Below are 22,787 nucleotides of genomic sequence, written 5' to 3' on the forward strand. Positions count from 1 at the left end.
TTTTTCTTGTGCTCTTGTTCATCCTTATCTCCCTGCTAGAAATACCCTCTTGATCATTCTTAACCATTCCTGCCAGTGGGTGATCTCTTGCATATTATTGACATCACTTTTGCTGTCAAACTTTCTATAAATTTTGCTCTTATTTAGTAGGTTGTCCCTCTGGGTACCATGGCCTGTGGTATGTGTATATTTCATGACACTTCTTTACATCTGGCCATTTACATTTTAGTTGTTTGTCTTTCTAACTGGAGTGTGTGCTTCTAGAGAGAACACTCATGGTTGTATAACTCTGGGCAAAGCACATTGCCATTGATTCAAGAAATATTTATTGAAGGAATGAGTTGTTTAGTAATAATAAAATGTATAAAGAGGTCATTGTAATTGTTTGAGGAGAAGTGATGAGTAACCACACCTCCAGTAACAATAGAAGGAGCAAAGGGTCAACAGGTTTAAGATACTATGGAAGCCATAGGATCTGGGGACGAAATAAAAAGTGTAAATGAGAGAGAGGAGTCAAGAGTAAATGGATTCTAGGCTGAGAACGTAGTAAACCCAATAATGGGAGGGAAAAAATTATGGGGAACTAACTTGGGGAAGTAGACATGAATGGTTAGTACAGGATTAGGAAGTGATAGCAGGAAAACAGGCAGGAAGGTCCAGCTGGTGGTAAGAAACAATAACTGGGGATTAAAATTAGGGTATAGTTTTAAAAAAGTACTTAGAAGGGTGGTCCATGTTGTTGGGATCAGGTGGCAAAGAAGGAATATATAGGGAGAGCAACAAGAGAATTGAAGAGAGAAATATGAGGAAGGTCTGCTCTGCACGGGTTAAGAGGGAATGCAGTCTTGACGGGAAAAGAAGGACTTGTTAGAAAGGTAAGAAGAGCCTGATGTATGTTTGTTCATAGTAGCTTAGGGGGAAAAGTGTTTCAAAGGGGAAAATATGAGGAATGTTATAAGAGCAAGGAAGAAGTAGACAGGGTTCGGCCATGTGGAGGTCATTGAATCCCCTGAAATAACAAAACAGGTTGAATGGCAGGAGCAAGAGTCAGCTAAAATCTAATTAGGAAGCTAGACATTTGTTGGTTTAAAAAAAGGATATATAAATATATCTCCCAGAGTTGAAAATATTCATCCAAAATCATGTTAGGATGACTATTTGTAGAGAGTATCTTGTATAGATGGTTAAACAATGTAAATATCACTTACATGCTTTCATGGTAAATAGGATTTTCCAATCATGTAAGGTCTTCTCATGGTATATAATATAAACTCACATTCTTAGCATCTAACTTAGGTGGCTCAAAACAATTGGATCTATCATTCAACTAAATTCTACTCTTGACAAAGGTAGCTATGAATTCTAGTCTCCAATTCCATAAATTAAGAGCAAACCTTATCCCTTCTGCAACATAGCACGCCTTTCTAGAGTACGTCCACAGTGGTGGGGTTTTTGACAGTGTCTCACTGTGTAGCTCAAACTGGCCTAGCTTTGATTTCTCCACCATCTACCCCCTCTCCAATGCCGGGATTGTGTGATTGCAGATGTGTACCACCATACCTATTTTACAGTGCTTTTCTAGAGCTCCTCTTTGTGTTCTCTCTCTCTCTCTCTCTCTCTCTCTCTCTCTCTCTCTCTCTCTCTCTCTCTGTAATTTTTTCCTCAACAGATTTTCAGAACATCACAGTTTCTAAATAATAATTACTCTGCACCATACCTTGATTTGGTGTGATTAAATATGGGTAAAGTTAAGTGTCTCATGTAAACAAAGCAAAAGTAAAGTTAGGAAAAGAAGGATAAGAACCCCAGACCATGTTATCAAAGGCCATTTTTATTTATTTATTGTGTATACAGTGTTCTGCCTACATATATGCTTGCAGGTCAGAAGAGGGCACCAGATCTCATTACAGATGGTTGTGAGCCACCATGTGGTTGCTGGGAATTGAACTCAGGACCTCTGGAAGAGCTGCCAGTGCTCTTAACTGCTGAGCCATCTCTCCAGCCCCTCAAAGGCCATTTTGTCACCCAATAACATATTACCTATTACAGGCCCTGTTTCCTTGCTGAATGACATATTACCAACAAACTCACCTTATCCATTTAGGAGGTACTCAAACAGGAGTTCCCAGATAAAAAAATATATTTCTATCACATGATCCTACCCCATATTTCATCTATAAGATGTACTTACCAGTTTGTTTTGCTAAACTCAAACACTAGTATTTTGACATCCTTGTCCATCCAAATATGATTTATCTAGGACCCCATAAGTTCTCACAAATGAAGAAATGAATTTGCTTTAACTGGCTGACTTTAATCCTTAGATGGGTGAAACTGGTTGCCATTAACTTTATGTTATAGGTAAAAAAAAAAAAAAAAAAAAAAAAAAAAAAAAAAAAAAAAAAAAAAAACCTAAGACCCAGCAAGGGACATTTCCAAGGGCATATAGCTAGTATCTCAGCAAAGGTAGAATGTGAATGAAGTGGGCCAAAGTCTATTTTCCCTTAACTTCCCTTTAACAAAGGTTATGGGACATAATTTATTTAAATAAGCCAATAGTACTTGTTTGTATCCTGTTCTACTGAGCTTTGTGTCCTAACTAATCCTTTAATTTCTTGTTTCCTAAAAACAAAACCAAACAACAACAGCAGCAACAGCTGATGAAATTGGCCAGTGGTGTGGGGGATGTAGCTCAGTGATAGAGCAACCACAAAGACTTATATCACCAGCCCTTCAACAACATCAAAACTCAAACTGACTATTAGAAAATCGGCTTAGTAGTTGAGAAGCATGTAGCATCAGAGGGAAAAGATAATGAGATTAGAAATTTGTACATTCTATATGCCAGGCCCTTATAGAAGAGTCAGTCTTTTGACTTGAGATATGCAATGTAAAAAACACTAACCATGGCCAGAACAGAGTACACTCACAAGACTGTGGTTTTGATCTCCTTCTGGCTAGGCCTAAAAGGGGCTGCCAGACCTGGAATTTTTCTTGGCTTGCTTACCAGGTTTATGAAACCTGTGAGCCAGACCTTCCCCCATCCTTCCATAGGTCCCTTCCATGGGACTTTTCTGGGGCCAATTGCTTCCTGGACTTGGCTCTGCTGGGGGACCCTAATCCATCTGTCTCCTTCCATTACCATCAAAGGAAGGTAACCTATCTCCAGAAATAATCTGAACCCCCTTCCCTACTCTGTTTCACTTATTTTTCTACATCAAGAGTCTATGATAAGGAGTATAAGTGATTTATTTTATTTATTTATTTATTTTTTATTTTACAACACCATTCAGTTCCACATAATAGCCACAGATTCCCATGCTCTCCCCCCCCCTTCCCCCTCCCCCCAGCCCACCCCCCATTCCCACCTTCTCCAGATCAAGGTCTCCCCGAGGACCGGGATCGACCTGATAGACTCAGTCCAGGCAGGTCCAGTCCCCCCCTCCCAGACCGAGCCAAGCGTCCCTGCATAAGTCCCAGGTTTCAAACAGCCAACTCATGCAATGAGCCCAGGACCCGGCACCACCGCCCAGCTGCCTCCCAAACAGATCAAGCTAATCTACTGTCTCACCCATTCAGAGGGCCTGATCCAGTTGGGGGCTCCTCAGCCTTTGGTTCATAGTTCATGTGCTTCCATTCATTTGGTTATTTGTCCCTGTGCTTTATCCAACCTTGGCTTCAACAATTCTCGCTCATATAAACCCTCCTCTTTCTCACTAATTAGACTCCCAGCGCTCCACCAGGGGCCCAGCCGTGGATGTCTGCATCCAGATTCCTCAGTCCTTGGATGGGGTTTATGGCACAACTATCAGGGTGTTTGGCCATCTCATCACCAGAGTAGGCAGGCCGGTAGGATTTGCTGAAGGAGGCGGAGGCAGGAGGATCACGAGTATAAGTGATTTTAATTGCTTTATAGACACAATAGGATGATTAAAATTTCTCCAAGTTTGTTTTGGGCTGCAAATCAGCCTTCCGCCTGCACTAGGACAGCATTAGATTGGCTTGGGTTTGCTCCATTAGTTAACATCAGTTCTGAGCAAAATGATACTGTTACCTGTTTGCCATCAGTTGCCTCCCAGTTCTAGTTTCTGTGTCCTGAACAGTCAACTCAGTGTCTGTCAGGAGAATCTCTTGCTCAACAATAGAAGACATTTATGGAGCCAGGTCTAAGTACATGCTACCAGGAGTGATGGTACAATGCAGTGAGAACCTCAATGATGCTGTGAAAACTCCAGCTCTTCATTGAGGATAATTAAGTACTTTGTGATTGGGTTTGAGACTTGTTACATGAAAGAGACCATACATCTGATACTATAAACCTGGTCAAAAGCCATGTGAGGAAGGCCTAGGCCCAAGGAAGGAAAACACTACTGTCGTTTCCTAAAATGAACATATTGTCAAGCTGCTTTCTAATTATTTATGTTTATATCCATAGACTACTGGGGCTCATAACCTAGGCCAGTGAAGCAAAAGATTACAGTTAATGTAGACTCATACATGGTCAAAGTGCTGAGAATAAGTAATAATGAGCACTCAGTGTTAAATGGGACCTCTACCCCCAACAACCAGGAAACATCATAGAAGAGAGAACAGAAAGAATTTGAGAGTCATGAAACTCTGTCATCTAGATATGATAGTGCCATTGCAAACATGAACACACAACGCTAACAGATACCTACACTATATCATTCCTTGTGGATAGATGAGGCATCCATGAAGTCCTGTCCATTCCTGAGAAGCTAATGGTTGTTAAAAGTTGCTAGAGGAGGGAGTATTATTTTTCTCTAATGGTATAGCCATTGGGGAAATGGGTGGGAAAGAAAAGAAGGGGTTCAGAGGGAGAGGAGGAGAGATAACATAGAATAATGAGTGGCAAATATAATCACAATACATTGGGCATCTACAAGGAACTAAAAAATAGGGATAAAAAATATTGTTCTTTAGCTTTTCAGAATAAACTTCCATATCACTACCCTGTACAATCACAAGACACCTCTCAAAATGTGCCAAGAAATGGAGGTAATCTCATTCACTTATTTATTTAGCAAATTTTGTTGATAACATTAACTGAAGTCATTTAAGAAAAATAAACACCATGAGAAACAGTAGAGGGGACAAAATTAAAGGAGATCTTGGTTGGTTTAAAGACTGTTAATACTTTGGTTTGAATGTATTACAAGATGCAACTGTAGACATGAATGTAATGGGACCAGAGAGATAGTTATGGGCCATATCAGAAAGGGCCTTGTTTGTTATTTTGAGGAGCTTACAACTATATCTTGAAGATAGATGAGGACAATTGAAATATGTTAAATAGGACTGTGACATATTAATTTTTTTGTTTTAGAAAGGTTATTTCAGTTGTCACAGTGATGATGTTGCATAAAAGTAAAGACACCATTTAGATATCAAAGTGAAAGGCTATTAAAGTTACAGAGAAAAAAATCTTATCAGGTAATTGTAACTACCACATTTACAAATACATTCTTATGTTACATTATCAATGCCCTCAATGCTAAATACAATTATCAATAGTTATTTACTTTTTTCTGTACACAGTTGATCAGTTAACTTTTTCTTTAAGAAACATTCTCTTTCTATAGTTTCTGGGCTCAACACTCTCCTGGCTTTTCTCCCATATCTTTGGTCCTCTTACTTTTATCTAATATTAGAATGGTAGAATTAGGGGCTGAGGCAATGGCCTAGTAGGTAAAGTACCTGCCACACACCCACATAAAGAAGAGTACACTTGCTTATGTCTGTAACTTGGAAGGTAAAGACATGTGGGGCCAGTCAGACTATCACCAAGTTCAGTGATAGACCATGTCTCAAAAAATAATAAGGTTGAAAGCAATCTGGAGACACCTAACATTGACCTCTGTCCAATTTGCATGCACACAAATATACACCTACATGCACATATGCATATATTCATATGACCGTGTACATGCACCATTCACACACAATGAAAAAATAAAATGGTACAATAAGCCAAGTATGATGATACATACTTTTAATCCCAGCTACATTGAAGGTTCAGGCAGGAGTATCACAAGTTGAAACTAGATTGATACCTAGAGAAACCCGATGGCAATAAAAGTTAGACTTGTCTAGAACTTCACCCAAGGCTTTCTCATTTACCCACTCTACTTTCTCACAGTGGACCCAACAATTTCCAAGTCTTCAATACACATGTATATGCCCACTACTTGCAGTTTTTTTATATCTAGATTTCTCTTCCAAGCTTCAAAATGGTATCTACAATCCATGTCACGCTCTTGAATTCATCATGTCCCTAATCAAACTAATTCTCTCACTTTTTTCCACATATGTTCTCTAAGTGATCTGAAACACTAATAAGGACTACTCATCTTCCATTACAGCATACCAGAACGTGACCATTCTTAAGACCTTATTTTCCATAGTTTGATCCCTAGTGCACTCTCCAGCCTTGATACATGTGTTGGAGGCTCATGTCAAACTTGTCTTCTTCCCCTTGGGATTCCCAGGTCTTTTTTGTTTCAGAGTCTTTATGTTGTTATATCATCTATTTGTAACATTGTTTTCTAAAATCTTCATCTGCTGAGCTTCTATATAACTTTCATATCTTATCTTACATATCATTTTTTTCCAGTGCAACTTTCTGAAAACATCTGACTAAATTGTGTCTTCCATATTACCCCCCTCCTCTGCTGTCTGATGTTCTTATAACAGCCCATGAATTTACTCTATACCACTCTAGCGTAATTTTAAAGATTTAATTATTTTTGAAATGGAACTTGGATCCTCTAGAAGAGAAACATTCTCTTAACCACCAAGCCATCTCTCCATCCCTTAGCATAATTTTAAATACTTATTGATGAGATTGTATATTGTCTTTATGCCTGACTGTTAACTCATAAGGTTAGAAACACTGTTAATACTGTTCTTGTCTGTGTTTCCAGTGCAGAAAATTAACACATAGGAGTTAATAAAAATTCATTCAGTGAACATATACATACATATATATATATATATATATATAATTCCTATGTATATGAGTGAATGAGCATATTTTTTCTAAAGCAAGTACTTGTTAAAGAGGAATGCTGTTTTGAGTTTGGGGGTCAACTTTAGGGTCTGCTGAGTAACAGTCTGAAAGATTGATAACTAAGAAGATCTCAACCACATTCTTATTTCATCTTCCATGATGCAAATAACTAGTATACTTCCTGGATCTCAATTTGTCCTCAGGTTTCTCTTTGGGATTTCCACAGGAGGAAAAACGGGAGGAGAAAAAAAGAAAAGCACAATAAAATATCATCTTCTGAGAATCTAAAAGATTTAAGGTTTATGTAGAGATTTGTCTGACGTTTTAGAGCTAATTCAGTTATTTTTCTTCAACTTTCAGTTACAATGTGTGTGCGTGTGCGTGTGCGTGTGCATGTGCGCATGTGTGCATGTGTGAGTGCGTGCGTGGGGGGTTGAGCTTTCATTACAGCTAAGCCTCAGAGCCCAAGATTGAAAAGCTGAGATAAGGGATCTATGACTCCAAACCTCATGACAGTCAGTGGTTATGTCCCAGATATTCTGGCTCACAGGTCCATGCACGTCTTACAGGAAGTTTGGCCAGAGTAGTAGGTGAAGGGGACACTTAGGGTTGGTGGAAGAGAAACAACAGTTTCTCAATTTTGTTCCAGTCATAGGAAGTAAAAAAGCAAGATAGAGGCATCTTCAGCCTTCTCTAACTCAGTAACACAGAGTCAAGGATATATCTTCAGCAATAAAGTAACCATTCTAAGTGTCTCACACTTCTGCTATTGGTCCCAAGTGCTTTAATCAAGTCTAAGCTCAAGGTCTTTTCCTTTTTCACACCAAACTTGATACTGGATTTTGAGAGAAAGACAAGGCTTTATTGTAGATTTGATACTGACTACAGAGGACTTGAGGAGCCTACATTTTTTTTTCTTTAAAGAGCTGAACAAGGATGACAGCAGTAGACATACCAAAGTGGATGGGGATATGTCCACAAGGTCCCAACCCTACTACAGTTTAGTAAGAATGTGGTCTTCAGGCTAAGAAGGCTGGGGCAATGTCTATTTCCTACTCCTGGGATCAGTGACCCTTTTTTTTACCATACATGCATGGAATAGTATTACTTGCTTTCTGTGGAACCTCTAGAGATGGTGAGGGTCACAAAGAATTCTTCATACACAGAAATGATGATTTTTCCCCCAAAGCATTAAAAGCAATGGTGGAATGTGATTGCTTCTGTTTTCTCAAAACTCAAGAGCTTTCCCTAAGAATAATTTACCATTTCCACAAGAATTTGCTCATAGACCCATTTTACAAGAAATTTATTAAGCACATACAAAGGTAAATTGATAAGTCCAATATTGGACTTCACAGATTTTACATCTTAGCGCCATGTTTAGGAATCTCTGGAGGACTGCCTTATAGGGAAGCTGGGTTTCCTTACAGCTAAGTGCACATTAGCAGATTCTAAAGTAACCATGAGGTTCAAGGAGTAGAGACTTGAAATCAGCCTCCCATGAGTCCAAATCTTAGTAGATTCCACTCCTCAAGCAGTGTGTAACTTTGGGTGTGTTACCCATTCCGATTCTCAAGCTTTACATCTGTAAATGAAACTGGTATTTAATCAACAGAGTTTGCATGATTATGTAAAAGATGTAGCCCAGTTCTAAATCAGTAAATATTTTTGTAAAACATATTATACTCTTTTGTTTGGAATGGATGTTTAAAATTTAAGTATATCTAGGAAATAATTTTCCAGGAAATCAAAGCAGTAATCAGAGGAAAAGTCATGGTGTTTCTTATTTATTATATCCAGGTGCTAGCTTCTTGACAGAGAAACTCTTCCATCTTGGCATCTCCCAGCTGACCCCAGTGCTTTGCATATTGCCTGAAAGTGCTGCAGATAGAGCACTTGTCTGATTGGTTTCTGGACTTTCAGAGATGGGAATAGTATCTACAACACAACATGCTTGCTACTTATATGAATCCATCCTCACAACTGCCTTCTAAAGTAGTGCTATTATTACCTTTAGTATTAGATGAGGAAGTAAGGAACAGAGATTAAGTCAATTGTCTTAAAAATATTCAGCAAATTAAGTGGTGAAGATGGAATTTGAATCCAAGGTGTCTTCCCATATTTTTAATACATAGAAGGTATTTGTTTAATATTTGTAAAATGAATACAGCTATGAAAGCATAAAGTATAATTGTGCAAAGGGTACCATCATACATGGGCACTGATTATAGTAGGCTTCCTCCCAAAAACTGGGTACAAGCATACCCTTTTTTTAAACTAATGTGCCTAATACATGTATAGTTTGAAAACAATGAACCCACAGTGCCCAGTGAGGGTTCCTGCTGCTTAGAATACCTTACAGAGACCCATTTTGTTGTGTGAAAAACCCCTTTTGTCACATCACCTCCTAAACTGTTTCATTTATACAATTACTCTTTTTCTCATCTGACTGTCCCTCAGTAGATCTTTTCCACTCACCTACACTAGCCACCCTAACCTCCTAGAACGGTAGGGCTGGAAAGAAAGTTGGTGCCCTCTTCTGGGGATTTGGGGCATTGAGCCACCCGGGTACATTTATTTTTAGGAAAGCAGGTCAAATTTCTTCCTTTCCATTCAAATGGTAAGGAGGAGGTTGGTTTGAGGGTCTTTTTTCTGAAAACAAGAACATTGGTCCGAGCCAGGTGGCAAAGGCTCACAATCCCAGCTGCTTTGAAGGGTAAGGCAGGAGTATCCATCAGGCCAACCTGGGCAACTTACTTCAGACCCTATCATTTGTGGCAGGGATGCTTTGAACTTAGCTATGTTTTTACAAAGTTAGGTCATGTTAATTATAAATAACTGTACCAATTACTGATCAGATAATTTAAATATTATATTGATTTTCTATAAATTTCAAGGTTTAGAAGTATTTGAAATTGTATATATTGATAATTATTAGTAAACTTGCTTTAACAGTAGAATATAAAAAGTAAAGAAATGTGAGCTGGGAATAGAGCTCAGTGGTAGAGTACCTACCTGCCTGGAACTACCCTTGGTTAAATCTCCAATTCTTGGGGGAGAAACACTGTGGCTCCTGAAGCTGTAGTGAATAAAATAATATTTATGGTGAAGCTTTTTTTTTTGAGACAGTGTCTCACATATGTAGCCAAGATTGGTGTGAAACCTGCAATCTCCTACCTCATCTACCTGACTTCTGGGCTTACAAGAGTGAGGGCACCATACTCAGCCATTTTTAAACATTTTAAGGGATCCAAGAATTTATCTTCTTCAGTAAGGTACATTTTATATATACTTTAAGGCTATTAATGATAAACACCACTTATTGAAGATTATCTAGTTGCTAGATACTTCATATAAATTCTCATTTATACAAATATCTCATTTAAATCACGTCAAATTCTGATAACAGTACCAATGTACAATTAATAAAACACGTGGGGAAAGTCCCAAAGTGGAAGTGCCAGGAGGTAGAGCCTCAGTGATGCTCATTTCAATGGAATATGTTCTCTTGTTCTACATTTTTTGCTCCCATGTCAGAATCTCACTACAAAAAAAAATGTCATGGAGATATTCTTGACTGATTTAATTTCCATATAAGACTGAAACATCAAAGAAAATCACGATTAAACCCCTTACATGGACCATTGCTAGTTGGCCTCACTACTAGTTCGTATTATTATATAGAACACAATACATGCTACATAATTTAAAGAAAAGGGTCAAATACCAAAGACAATATTAGGAAGACAGAGACATGGTTTAGACAGGGAGGAGGCCATGACTAATGGCAGAGATCTGTGATCCTTCAGTAGACTGAAGCAGAAGGACCACAAGTTCAAGGCCTACCTGGGTAACAGAATGAGTTCAAGGTAAGTGTGGGCAGCTTAATGAGACCCTGTTTCACAATTAGAAGGTGACCTGGGATGTAAGTCAGTGGTAGAGTACTTGCCTAACACTTGCCAAGCTCGAGTTCAATTCTCACACCACAGAAAGAAAGTGAGAAGGGTGAGTGGGGGGATTTTGAAGGCTGAAGGGGCTTGTTGGCTGCCTCTCTACAGCCTGTGAAGCTGAGATAAATCCATGACGCTAAGCTCCAGCTTTATAAGGCATGCAGCATAGATCACAGATAATGCAAACTGACCTACAGTCGGTTGCCTTAAGCTCATTAGTCCTCACAGAATTTCAACTTACCTCTTAGAAAATTGAGAGGATGATTTCTAAGAGGAAATTGGAGGCCAAAAGAAACTGAGTAAATTGCCCGATACAAGCTAACAAGTTCTGGACCTGGAATTTGCCATTAGAAATAGAAAAGAAAGATCATAGTATAAATATCGAAAGATCTGGGTACTGTTAAAAAAGAATGCCTCACACCAGGTGGTGGTGGCACAAGCCTTTAGTCCTAGCACTCGGGAGGCAGACAGAGGCAGGCGGATCTCTGAGTTTGAGGCCAGCCTGGGCTACAGTGCGAGATACAGGACAGCCACAGCTGTTACATAGAGAAACCCTGTCTCAAAAACAAACAAACAAACAAACAAACAAACAAAAAAGGATGCCTCACAAGGGTTACTATGGCAAAAGGAGAAATGTCTACAGTGTTACCCCATTGTATACAGGCATTCTTGTAAGCAAGCATGTTAAGGGCTAGATTATTGTCAAGAAAAATTAATTTGCATGCTGCACATATCAAGCACCATCAAAGTCAAGGTAAGTTCTTGAAATTTCTGAAGAAAAATAAATGACCAGGAATAGAAGTCACAGATGTCCATCAACAGCTGAATAAAGAAAATGTGATATGCCTGTGAGGAGGGAGAGGGAGAGAGGGAGAGAGGGAGAGAGGGAGAGAGGGAGGGAGAGGGAGAGAGAGAGAGAGAGAGAGAGAGAGAGAGAGAGAGAGAGAGAGAGAGAGAGAGAGAGAGTTTTATTGGGCCATAAAGAAGAGCATTAGTGGGGCCGGAAAGATAGCTTAATGCTTAATAGCATGCACCAGTCTTCCAGAAGAATCCAATTAAATTCCCAGCAACTATGGGGGTGTTTCACAACCTCCTGTGACTTTCTCTTCTGGTCTCTGTGAGCCCCTGTACTCACCGGTATGTAACATAATCTAAAAGACATCTCTTTTTAAAATACAAAGAAGAGCAAATGCATGTCATTTGGAGGAAAATGGACCATCATAGTAAGAGAAATAAGCCAGACTTTCTTGTCAATTTTTTTTCTCATATGCAGCATATAGAAAGGGGTGAAGAGGCAGGGAAACAAGATAGGGTAATGAGGGAAAATGGAAAGACAGGCATCACATTTTCTCCATGACATCAAAGCCAAGGGCACACTATTTGCAGGAGGAGAGAGTATAAGAGAAATCCATGGGGGTGCAGATGAGCAAAGTAGAGTAATACACATATATGAAATGACATAATGAAACCCATCATTTTGTATGCTAGCCAAAACCAAAAGAAAAAAAAAAAGTTAAGTAGAAAGCCAAAGAGCAAGGAAGCTGTGTTCAACTGAAGGTCTAGCCTGCTCTATGAAGAGAAAAGCACACTTGAGGAGGAAGCCTGTGCTGCTGGAACTTATGCTCTCTGAATTGAGGGCATAGTAGGTCTCAAAAACGAAGAAGCCTCTAAAATCTGGCATGTAACACTCAAACAGAAAACAAACAAAACTGATGGAAGCAGATGCAGAGATCCATGGCCGAGCCCCAGGTGGAGCTCCAGGAGTCCAGTTGGCGAGAGAGAGGAGGGATTATATGAGCAAGAGATATTGAGACCATGATCGGAAAAAGCACAGCAACAAATAGCCAAACTAGCAGAAACACATGAACTATGAACCAATAGCTGAGGAGCCCCCAACTGGACCAGACCCTCTGGATAAGTGAGACAATTGATTAGCTTGAACTGTTTAGGAGGCCCCCAGGCAGTGGAACCGGGACCTGTCCTTGGTGCATGAGCTGGCTTTTTGGAACCTAAGGCCTATGCTAAGATACTGCTCAGCCTTGGTGTACGTAGGAGGGGACTGGGCCTGCTTCAACTGAATCTACCAGGCTGGGCTGACTCCCCAGGGGAGACCTTGCCTTGGAGGAGGTGGGAATGGGGAGTGGATTGGGGGGAAGGTGGGGGGTGGGAGGACAGGGGAATTCGTGGCTGATATGTAAAATTAATTATAAAATAAAAACATTAAAAAAAAGAAAACAAACAAAAAAGAAAACTGCCTCCCACAAATCAGGCCTCACTCGTCACACTCAGGTCTTGACCTCATGCCTCATGTTCTCACCAAATCTCCAACCAACCTTGGCGAGAGCAAGTCTATAACTTATCATCTCTTTCAACAGAACTATTGCCCAGGAAGCTTAAACCAAGTAGCCTAGCCCTGTTGCTTCCCATTAGGAACCTAGGTGAGACAAACTCCCCCAAATCCACCTTCCATTGTCTTGGGTTTCTCAGAGGAAACCTACTCACTATCTCCCACGGTATACCAGAAAATTCCAAGTTGGAATTCTCAAACTTAACTACATATCACAATCACCTGTGAACTGAAAAAAAAAATCCTCGAGGGCTGGTAACACTCCAGCCCATAATAGCAGGATCCTCAGGAATGATACTTAGGCAAGGAGAATCTGAGCAGCTGACTCCAATGCACAGCCAGGATTGAGAACCACTGGCAAGGACTGTTCTTGAAATTCAAGCAGCCACACACACACAGGGATTTTCACATTCTAGTGTTTGGAAGAACCTCTTGAAGCACCTGCTGAGACCTTACCCTCAGCGAGTTTGTGTTTGAAACTGGATCCAGGAGTATACATTCTTTCTTTCGTTTTCTTTTTTCCCCTCATTTATCTATTATATTTTTGGTTGTGACCCTAGCCTTTAACGGCTGAGCTATCCCTCCAGCCCTATCTATTTCTTTATGTACATCCCAATCACTAATCATCCCAGGTAGTTTCACCACAAGCCAGCAGCCAACCACACTTCTGTGAAATGCTTCACTAAGAGGCATAGAAGTTGGATGGGCCTGGGAGGCGTCTGTCTCTTTAAGGCCTGATTAAGGGATTGCCTTTAAATCTGTGGTAGCATGGGGTACGGCTGCTTCCCTTTAACCTATTAGATTGGGTGCCATCCAGGTTCCTGGAATGGGCCTCTCCTCATAGGTTACTTCAGCCTGTCTGAGAAGTACTGTGTGGTTCCCACCAATGGAGAGTGGGAAGGGCATGCTGCCTTGTCCCACTTGCTGTTTTTGTTTGTTTTCGTGCCAAGAAGCCTAGTCAGGAGACTTGCTTTGGCCCAGAAGATTCTCCCACAGGAAGCAAGAGAGGGTCTGCCAGCTGGCTTTTCTTCTGCTTTCCTGCCCCGTCTTTGGTGTTTGTTAAACCAGGATGTGGAAGAGGTCAGAGTGATGTCCCTTGGACTTGAGTAGGAATCCGTTGACAAGCACCAAGCTTTTCAAGATGGCCCTTCTCACAATTCTTAGAATTCTTTTTTGGGGAATGGTGTTTTTTATGGAACACAGGGTCCAAATGGCAAAGGCAGGATGGCCTTCCAACACCCCCCTTGCTGACGAACCCACATTGCCCTTGATTCTGGATCTGGCAAAAGAAGCCCCTGACAAGGATCTGAAGCCGTGGCCCCAAGGATATCCCCTGAGGTATATGCTGAAATTGTACCAGCGTTCGGCTGACCTGCATGGGCATCCTAGGGAGAACCGCACGGTTGGAGCGAAAATGGTGAGGCTGGTAAAGCCCTCAGCCAATGCAGTAAGGCCTCTCAGAGGTGAGTTCTTATGCCCTATACAACCCTGCAGGGGACAGAAGAGGGGAAATGTGTAGACGGAAAGGAGGCTTGGTGTCTTGTCATTGATTGGTGAGAAGATTGTTTAGTCAAGGGTGACTTTCAAAGAGTTGGAAGCCTAGAAAAAGCTGGCTCCAAGCCTATTTCTCATTAGAGCTACAACATAAGAAAAAAATCGTCTTGGGTCCTACTGAGCAATCTTTCCTGGGCCGCAGGACCACTAAATACAGTATGAGCCCCTGCACTTGCTAAGTTGTTATACCTCTTAAACTAATTAAGAAACACCCAGCTGCATTCTCACCGAGGGCTATTTATGTGGTTGGTTGCTCTTTGAAGGCAAAGGCTACAAGATAATGAGCTAGGAAAACTTGCATGGCCTCAGACAGGAGAGAAACAAGCTATCATCTGAAAGTTAACATACATGGCCTTATGACCTCCCTGTTACTAGATTTAATCCTAATGACAGCCATTACCATTTGTTGTTATGGGGCAATGAGCTAAATTTTAAAGGTAAGAAAAACCAAGGCAGAGTAATTAAGTAACTTGCAAATGTTCCCCAGACACTGCCTGGCAGAGATGAGATTTAAACTCTAGACCATCTGATTCTAAATGCACTATGCCAATATCCTTACACCAAGCACTTTTGTTACTTGGTTCACGCTACCTCTGTGGGATTTTGGTACCCATGGTAGCACGTGTATTTATTTGTCCACATCATGCTCTATTCTGTTTGAGTATCTGAATTAGATACTGTTTCCAGACTCCTTAAGTAAAGGTAGCCACCAACTTCAGTGAATTCTTAGGAACTTGGTGGGATCAGTATTGGATTTTCAGTGCTCTCTAAGATACCAACAGATAGGATTCACACTTTTTTTTTTTCGAGACAGGGTTTCTCTGTGTAGCTTTAGCGCCTTTCCTGGAACTCACTCTGTAGCCCAGGCTGGCCTCGAACTCAGAGATCCACCTACCTCTGCCTCCGAGTGCTGGAATTAAAGGCATGTGCCACCACCGCCCGGCCAGGATTCACACTTTTTCAGCCAAATAAAATAACTGAAATTTCATATCTATCCCTTACTATGAGCATTGGAAAAATTACTTTGCAAATATCAGTTTTAAAACTATGAGAGGTTGGTAGTATAATCATTTATAGGTGAAGAAACTGAAACCCTAATGCCACACAGCTCGTAATGGGTAGAGCCAGATGTCAAACAGGCTCTGAACCACCAGTGTCTGTAATCTTAATTACCATACGATGATGAAGCCTCAGTAACAGATTTTAATTTAGCATGAGTTGCTACATTTAGGTTTGGGGTGTGTGTGTGTGTTTGGTATATAGGCAAATAACTGCCTCCGTAACTTCTAGGGGTGCCTGGTATTGAATAATGGATAAATAGTCACACAATGATATTAAAGTATGACTAGTGCTTTAAAGAATGACTCGCTGCTCAGAATGAGGGAAGCAGGGACATGAGGAGGCCTCAATGAAGAGACAATATTTGAGATGATACTTGAGAAAGGAATAAGGAGAGTATGTATATAGGCAACAAAATGCACTATTTAGGAAAGAAAAATGGCATGGTGGTGGAGATTCATTCAGCATATTGTATTTAACTACTGAATGTTATGCATAAAGATGTGATTAAGACAAATATAGTACCTGCTCTCATAGAACACATTCTTTTGGGGGAGATAAATAAGCAAACTTAAATAATGCACTTTGTGGCAAGTGAAATGCAATAGTGAATAGTAAAATAACCCCTTTCTGTAGGGGTATGGTGGGGGTAGCTTTGAAGAGTGGTATTTGAGCTGAGGTCTGTAAGAAGTTGTAACTGAGGAAACTACAGAGAACCTGATTTAGACAGAAGAGACATGTAAATGCATAGAAGGCAGAAACAAGCATATACCACTTGAAGGGAAAGATTAGTGGGAAACGGCAGAAACTGAGACTTATTATAGGCAGGGACTTGCAGGCCTTGAGAAAGGATCTGGGTTCATTACTAATCGTGGCAGGAAACTAGACAAATCAAGGGTGCCCTGGTGATGTGAAGCTTAAAAAGAGGATGCCCAGGACTGCAAGGATCCTGGGTTGACTGTGGGACAACTGGCATCTAGGGCCTGTAGATGGATCCAGAAGTAGTTGTCAAGTTCAGTCACACAGGATGTATGAATCATCCCTTCCCTTGAAAAAGCTCTTTGCGGACCCTTCCTGGCTCAGGTTCTTAGCAGTCCCTCCCTGCTTCAGGAAACATGTGATGGTCTGAAAGGAAAGGGCAGTTCCTCAGCAGACAGCCTGCTAGAGGTTTGGGTGGGGTTCCTTGGCAGGGTGGGGCAGGGATATGGGTGGGCCTCTTGGAAACTTGGAGGAGGCGAATGTGGGATAACCTAAGGGAACAAGTACAAGAGAAGCTCGGGTCTCCTTCCCGAGAAGGAAAGCCAGTGCTGCAGATCTGAGGGTGTGTTAGGGATCAGCTGGAATGGGAACTTCTCAAAATATTTTGAACACCAAGACATGAAAAGAACTTCTTTGTTGAAAGTGACTGTCTCCTTGAAGAATTTCAGGCTTACATAGTCATGTGGAAAAGGAAGGTTAGATGAATAATATATGGACACACTAAGATGTTCCAACACAAGAGAAGGCTTTACCCTGTGCGTCTGAGTTTTCTAGTCTACTCTTAACCTGTACCAGGAAAAGGAGAAGTTTGGAGCTCTGCAGGCAGAGGCTGCTACTATTTATTTATTTGCTTATTTATTTTTGGAAATAGATTTGTTTTCAAGATTATATTCTGATTACAGTTTGGCCACAGGGTGTCAGCACTACAATTTGGATTAAAGCATTTAAAACCTAGATTGCAGGCAGTTGGGGCAGGTTGGTCTTTCTTTCTTTCTTTCTTTCTTTCTCTCTTTCTTTCTTTCTTTCTTTCTTTCTTTCTTTCTTTCTTTCTTTCTTTCTTTCCTTCCTTCCTTCCTTCTTTCTTTCCTTTTTTCCCTTCTTTCTTTCTTTCTTCCTTCCTTATCTTCCTTATCTATCTATCCATCCATCCATCCATTTAATATTTTTTTTGGAGACAGGGTTTCTCTGGATAGCTCTGGCTGTCCTGGAACTTGCTCTGTAATTAAGGTTCTTCTTGAAATGGTATTCAGAGTCATGATTGTAAAGTGAGTGGGCCAAACCTGAAGGAACAGGAGAGATTGAGCTGAAGGGAAAACTTCAGAAGTAGTTCTTGAAGCTGGTAGGAGGCAGAGATGCAAAGATGGTAAACACCCAGTTGTTTCATGTTTCGTTCCTCCTGCCTTTGAGAGGACAGCTAAAGCACCCATTATTAGACTTTCCCCCCTAAATCTGTATAGTGATGTGACATAGGAATCCTTTCCTAATATATGTGTGTTTTGATAGTTTTCTTAATTGGTCACTTTTAATAGTCTAATAGTATCATTGGTCTTCAATATATACAACATACATACAAATGATTCTACAATTGAGTTTTCATTGTTAGTAGTCAAAAGTACGATGGATTTATGTTTAATATCAACACACTTGGGTTCAAATCTTAAACTTGCCAGGTGCAGTCTGCATGCATTTTTTTTCAGTTCAGGTCATAGGATCCAGGCCCAGGACTGGTCATGCTAAGCTTCATCCCCAGCCTTTGCCTAGGCGTCCTTTGATTGTTTCTGTAAGCCTCAATACCATTATCTACAAAACAGTGCTACTAACTATCTCATAAGACTATTGAGTATTAAAGGATCTATTATGTACTAGATGGTACTTGTAAGTGCTAATCGCAACTCTCAGTTTATATTCAGAGGTTTTATGAGGGATATACAGGTAGGAGGCAAGATACTAATGGTGAGTCCTGTTCTTTCATATTTGTGCAGGTTCCTGGCATGTACAGATCCTGGACTTTCCTCTAGCATCAAACAAGGTAGCATACCAACTAATCCGAGCCACTGTGGTTTACCGTCATCAGCTTCATCTAATTCATTACCATCTCTCCTGCCACGTGGAACCTTGGGTCCCCAAATGCTTGACCAAGCACTTTCCTTCTTCTGAAGCAGGTTCCTCAAAGCCACCTCCCATGTCTAAAGCCTGGACAGAGATGGATATTACACACTGTGTTCAGCAGAGGCTCTGGAATCGCAAGGGGCCAAGAGTCCTTCGCCTTCGCTTCATGTGTCAGCAACAAAAAGGCAGTAAGGTTCTTGAGTTCCAGGGGCGTAGCATGTCATCCTTGGATGTTGCCTTCTTGCTACTCTATTTCAATGACACTGACAAGAGTGTTCAGGCTCAACTTCTTGCACAAAGTCAAGAGGAGTTCATTGATAGGGAATCTTCTCTTCTCGTGCGGAGTGCCCGACAAGCATGCAGCATTGCTTCTGATGTGCCTTGTCGTTCCCAGGAACATGATGGCTCTGTAAAGAACCAGTGTTCCCTCCACCCGTACAAGGTCAGCTTCCATCAACTAGGCTGGGATCACTGGATCATTGCTCCCCGTCTCTACACTCCAAATTACTGTAAAGGAATCTGCAGTCGTGTGCTACCCTATGGTCTCAATTCACCCAACCATGCCATCATTCAGAGCCTTGTGAATGAACTAGTGAATCACAGTGTACCTCAGCCTTCCTGTGTCCCTTATAATTTTCTTCCTATGAGTATCCTTCTGGTTGAGGCAAATGGGAGTATCTTGTACAAGGAGTATGAGGGTATGATTGCCCAGTCCTGCACATGTAGATAACAGTGAAGTTGTAGCTATCTCAGATTTCCTAAGAAACTGGAGAAGATAAAGCATTATCAGTGTTAAAGCTGACAGTGATCTACCCAGTTTACAGGTTCTATTCCTTATCCTAAAAAAACAAATGTTGTGCTTATGCTTAAAATATAAGATCACTTTAAAGTCTATAAATTAAATTCTAGGATCAAGTCTTAATATTTTAAAAAAGTAATTTAAAATGCCATGAAATAGTTATCTTTAGTATTATTTAAACCTCTTCCCTCATTTGTGAGCTCCTCAGTTTATAAAAGTGTTTCTGGTACTGGTAGCATAGCATGGATCAGTATGATTTAACTAGTAAGAGCCCTCAATGCTTGGATAAGATGTTTTTCTGAAGATGTGCTATTAAGTCATTTTTATTGTGACTTTGGGAGAAAAAAAGACAACACTGGTCCATGGTAGTAGAACATGTGGAGTCCTGGAGGTGACTTCATTCTGGGCTCACCTGTTTTGTGTGTCCTGCTGGATTCTTCTGGGCATGATTCTCTGGAAGACAACCTTGCTGCTTGGAAGGAATTATAGAACTCTCTCTCTCTGGGTCTAAATGATATGTGTAGTATGACTCCTTGAGTTTCTTTCCCCTTTGTGGTGCTGAGGATAGTAAGCAAGTGCTCTAACACTGTTCTGTATTCCCAGCCCAACTTGACTCCTCCATAATCCTGCATTTAAGTGTTGGTACAATATTGCAAATAAATGATGCTTTTCTACTTAAAGACAGTCTTGAATGCTTTGGAGATTGAGAGATTGGGAACTAGGAATTTATGTCTTTTGTTCCCTATAGCCATGATCAAGAGATCTACCCTAATTTCTGAGGGATAGGGCCAGGCTCCTTTGAATTTGCTCTCTGGGCAACACTACTAGCAAGAAGCTCTCACTAATTTGCCTATTAGAGATACCCAGTATGTCTCAGGACCTGCATAGCTATTGACTAGCCTTATCACCATTCTCAGTGGGATAGGACCTGACTTAAGGGTGAAGCCATGTGCTTGCCACTGCTAATTCCTATCTGTTTATTCACATTTATCATGTTAACTCAGTTAATTGTTAATCTTTTTCCAACAGTTGATGTTCACTGGACTGAATATCTAGAGATCTATTCCTTGGTATCAATTTGCTCTCAAATCTACTCAGAAATCAATTCGGGCTTTACTGTTCATCTTCAGTGTTCTCATGACAACGCAGTTTCAAGTAGCCATGTCTCCTCTCTTCTCATAGAACAACCTGCTTTCCATTAATATGCCATAGTGCTATTGTCTTCACTTAAAAAAAAAGATGAAGCTCCCTTTGAAGGTTTTACTTGTCTCGACTATGTTCTGAATGCCCAGAGCTGAAAACTTAGGAAGTACTTTAATGAACACAAAAAGTTGACTTTTTTTTTGTGTGTGTAACATGGAATACCCCACTATTTATAGATTTGTATGTTTATATATTTATTTTCTTAAAGAATAAACGTGTACTTTGCATATAAAGTATAGTGATTTCAAAACTGTATAATTTATAAAAGACTATGAAAGCTATGCTATTATGTAAGGTGGTTGGGAAATCCTGTGTTGTGAGCTGAACTGGGAGAACACATTGGGCTTCTCATTTAGCTGTTTCTTTAGTGTTCCTAGGATAGGCATAAACACCCAACAAACCTGAAGACGGACATTGGTTATGGGACTAAGTCTAGAGCTCAACCACCTGCTTCTTTGGAGTTTTCGGGGGGGGGGGAACAATATCTCCTACCCTTATGACTCCTGGATACTTTTGAAATTTAATGGGAAATTCATGATTAGTTGTCCCTATTAAGCTCTGAGTAGTCAAAATAAGGAAAACACTGGCAGTATGGTGTCAGTTGCCAATGATGTTATGGATTTCCTTTAAAAAAAAAAGTATTGTTTCAGTTGAGCACCACTTCTTCTAGTCTAAAGTAAAATATATGTGTCTTAAACCTTCCTCTGAGAGAAAAGAGAAAGGCTCATGAGTGAAGGAAGGTGTATGGATACAGGAACTGCTTGTACAGATAAGTGGCAAGCAAACATTACTTGGTTTGGGGAAGAAAAGTAGAGAGAAAAGTCCACCTTCATCCCCAGAACCACAGAAGTGGCTGTATCATCATCTAAGCATGGATGCTAAAGGAATGGGCATTTGAACTTGCTTCTGATTCTGGGCTTTGTTGCATTCATTTTTTGTCTCTTTTTAGAAAATAGATTCTTGCTTGGCAGTGGTCCTGCACACCTTTAATCCCAGGAGGCAGAGTCAGGCAGATCTGAGTTCAAGGCTGACCTAGTCTATAGAGCGAGTTCCAGGACAGACAGACAGACAGGGCTACACACAGAGAAACCCTGTCTTGAAGAAAAAAAACAAAAACAAAAAAGAAAGGAAATGGATTATGTTCTCACATAATATAGCCTTATTGCAGTTTTCCCTCCCTTTACACCTCCCAGCTCTTCCCCACCTCCTCTCCCATCCGGATCCACTTCCTGACTCACTAGAAAAGAACAGTGCTGGGATTAAAGGCGTGCGCCACCACCGCCCGGCAAGAACAGGTTTCTAAGAGATAATAAAATACAACAAAATGAAATATAAAAGACAAAACAAATGCTATCACATCGAAGTTGGACAAGGCAAACCAACAGAAAGGAAAGAGTCCAAAGAGAAGGCACAAGAATCAGAGATCCAATCAATTGCCCATTCAGGAATCCCATCTAAAAACTGAACATGAAGCCATAATATATATGCTGAGGACCTGGTATAGACCCGTGCAAGCCCTGTGCCTGCTGCTTCAGTCTATGAGCTTTGCTCATGTTGATTCGGAGGGCTTTGCTCTCCTGGTGTCCTCCATCCCCTCTGGTTCTTACACTCTTACTCTTTCTGCCTCCTCTTCCATAGGTTTCCTTGAGCTGTGAGAGATTTAATGGAGACCTCCAATTTAGGGCTGAATGTTCTAGGTTCGTTCTTGTTCTCTGTGTAATGTATTCTCTATGTATTTGCTCCCATCTGCTGCAGGGAGAAGCTTTTCTGATGATAGCTGAATGAGGCACTGTTCTAGTATAGTAGAGTATCATTAGAACTCGATACATCACTATGTGACAGGTTCTTTCTTTGGTTTTTTTTTGGGGGGAGGGGGGTTGGTGTTTTGTTTTGTTTGATTTTTAGATCAGTAGTATTTGGTCTTACCCTATGTCCCTGGGCTATCTAGTCTCAGGATCTTGGTAACCCAAGCAGTGT

The 22,787-nt window shown here is 40.6% G+C and overlaps 1 protein-coding gene across 1 annotated transcript; it reads left to right on the forward strand.

The window, feature by feature from the left end:
* The first annotated feature begins 14,267 nt into the window (after window positions 1-14,267).
* Window positions 14,268-21,255, forward strand: Bmp15 (bone morphogenetic protein 15). The gene is made up of 2 exons (XM_028894026.2): window positions 14,268-14,790; window positions 18,682-21,255. Exons 1-2 carry the CDS (start codon window positions 14,469-14,471, stop codon window positions 19,536-19,538), a joined length of 1,179 nt encoding a protein of 392 aa, XP_028749859.1. The 5' UTR covers window positions 14,268-14,468; the 3' UTR covers window positions 19,539-21,255.
* The last annotated feature ends 1,532 nt before the right edge of the window (window positions 21,256-22,787 follow it).

The sequence above is a fragment of the Peromyscus leucopus genome, chromosome X (assembly GCF_004664715.2).
Source record: "Peromyscus leucopus breed LL Stock chromosome X, UCI_PerLeu_2.1, whole genome shotgun sequence".
Taxonomy (NCBI): domain Eukaryota; kingdom Metazoa; phylum Chordata; class Mammalia; order Rodentia; family Cricetidae; genus Peromyscus; species Peromyscus leucopus.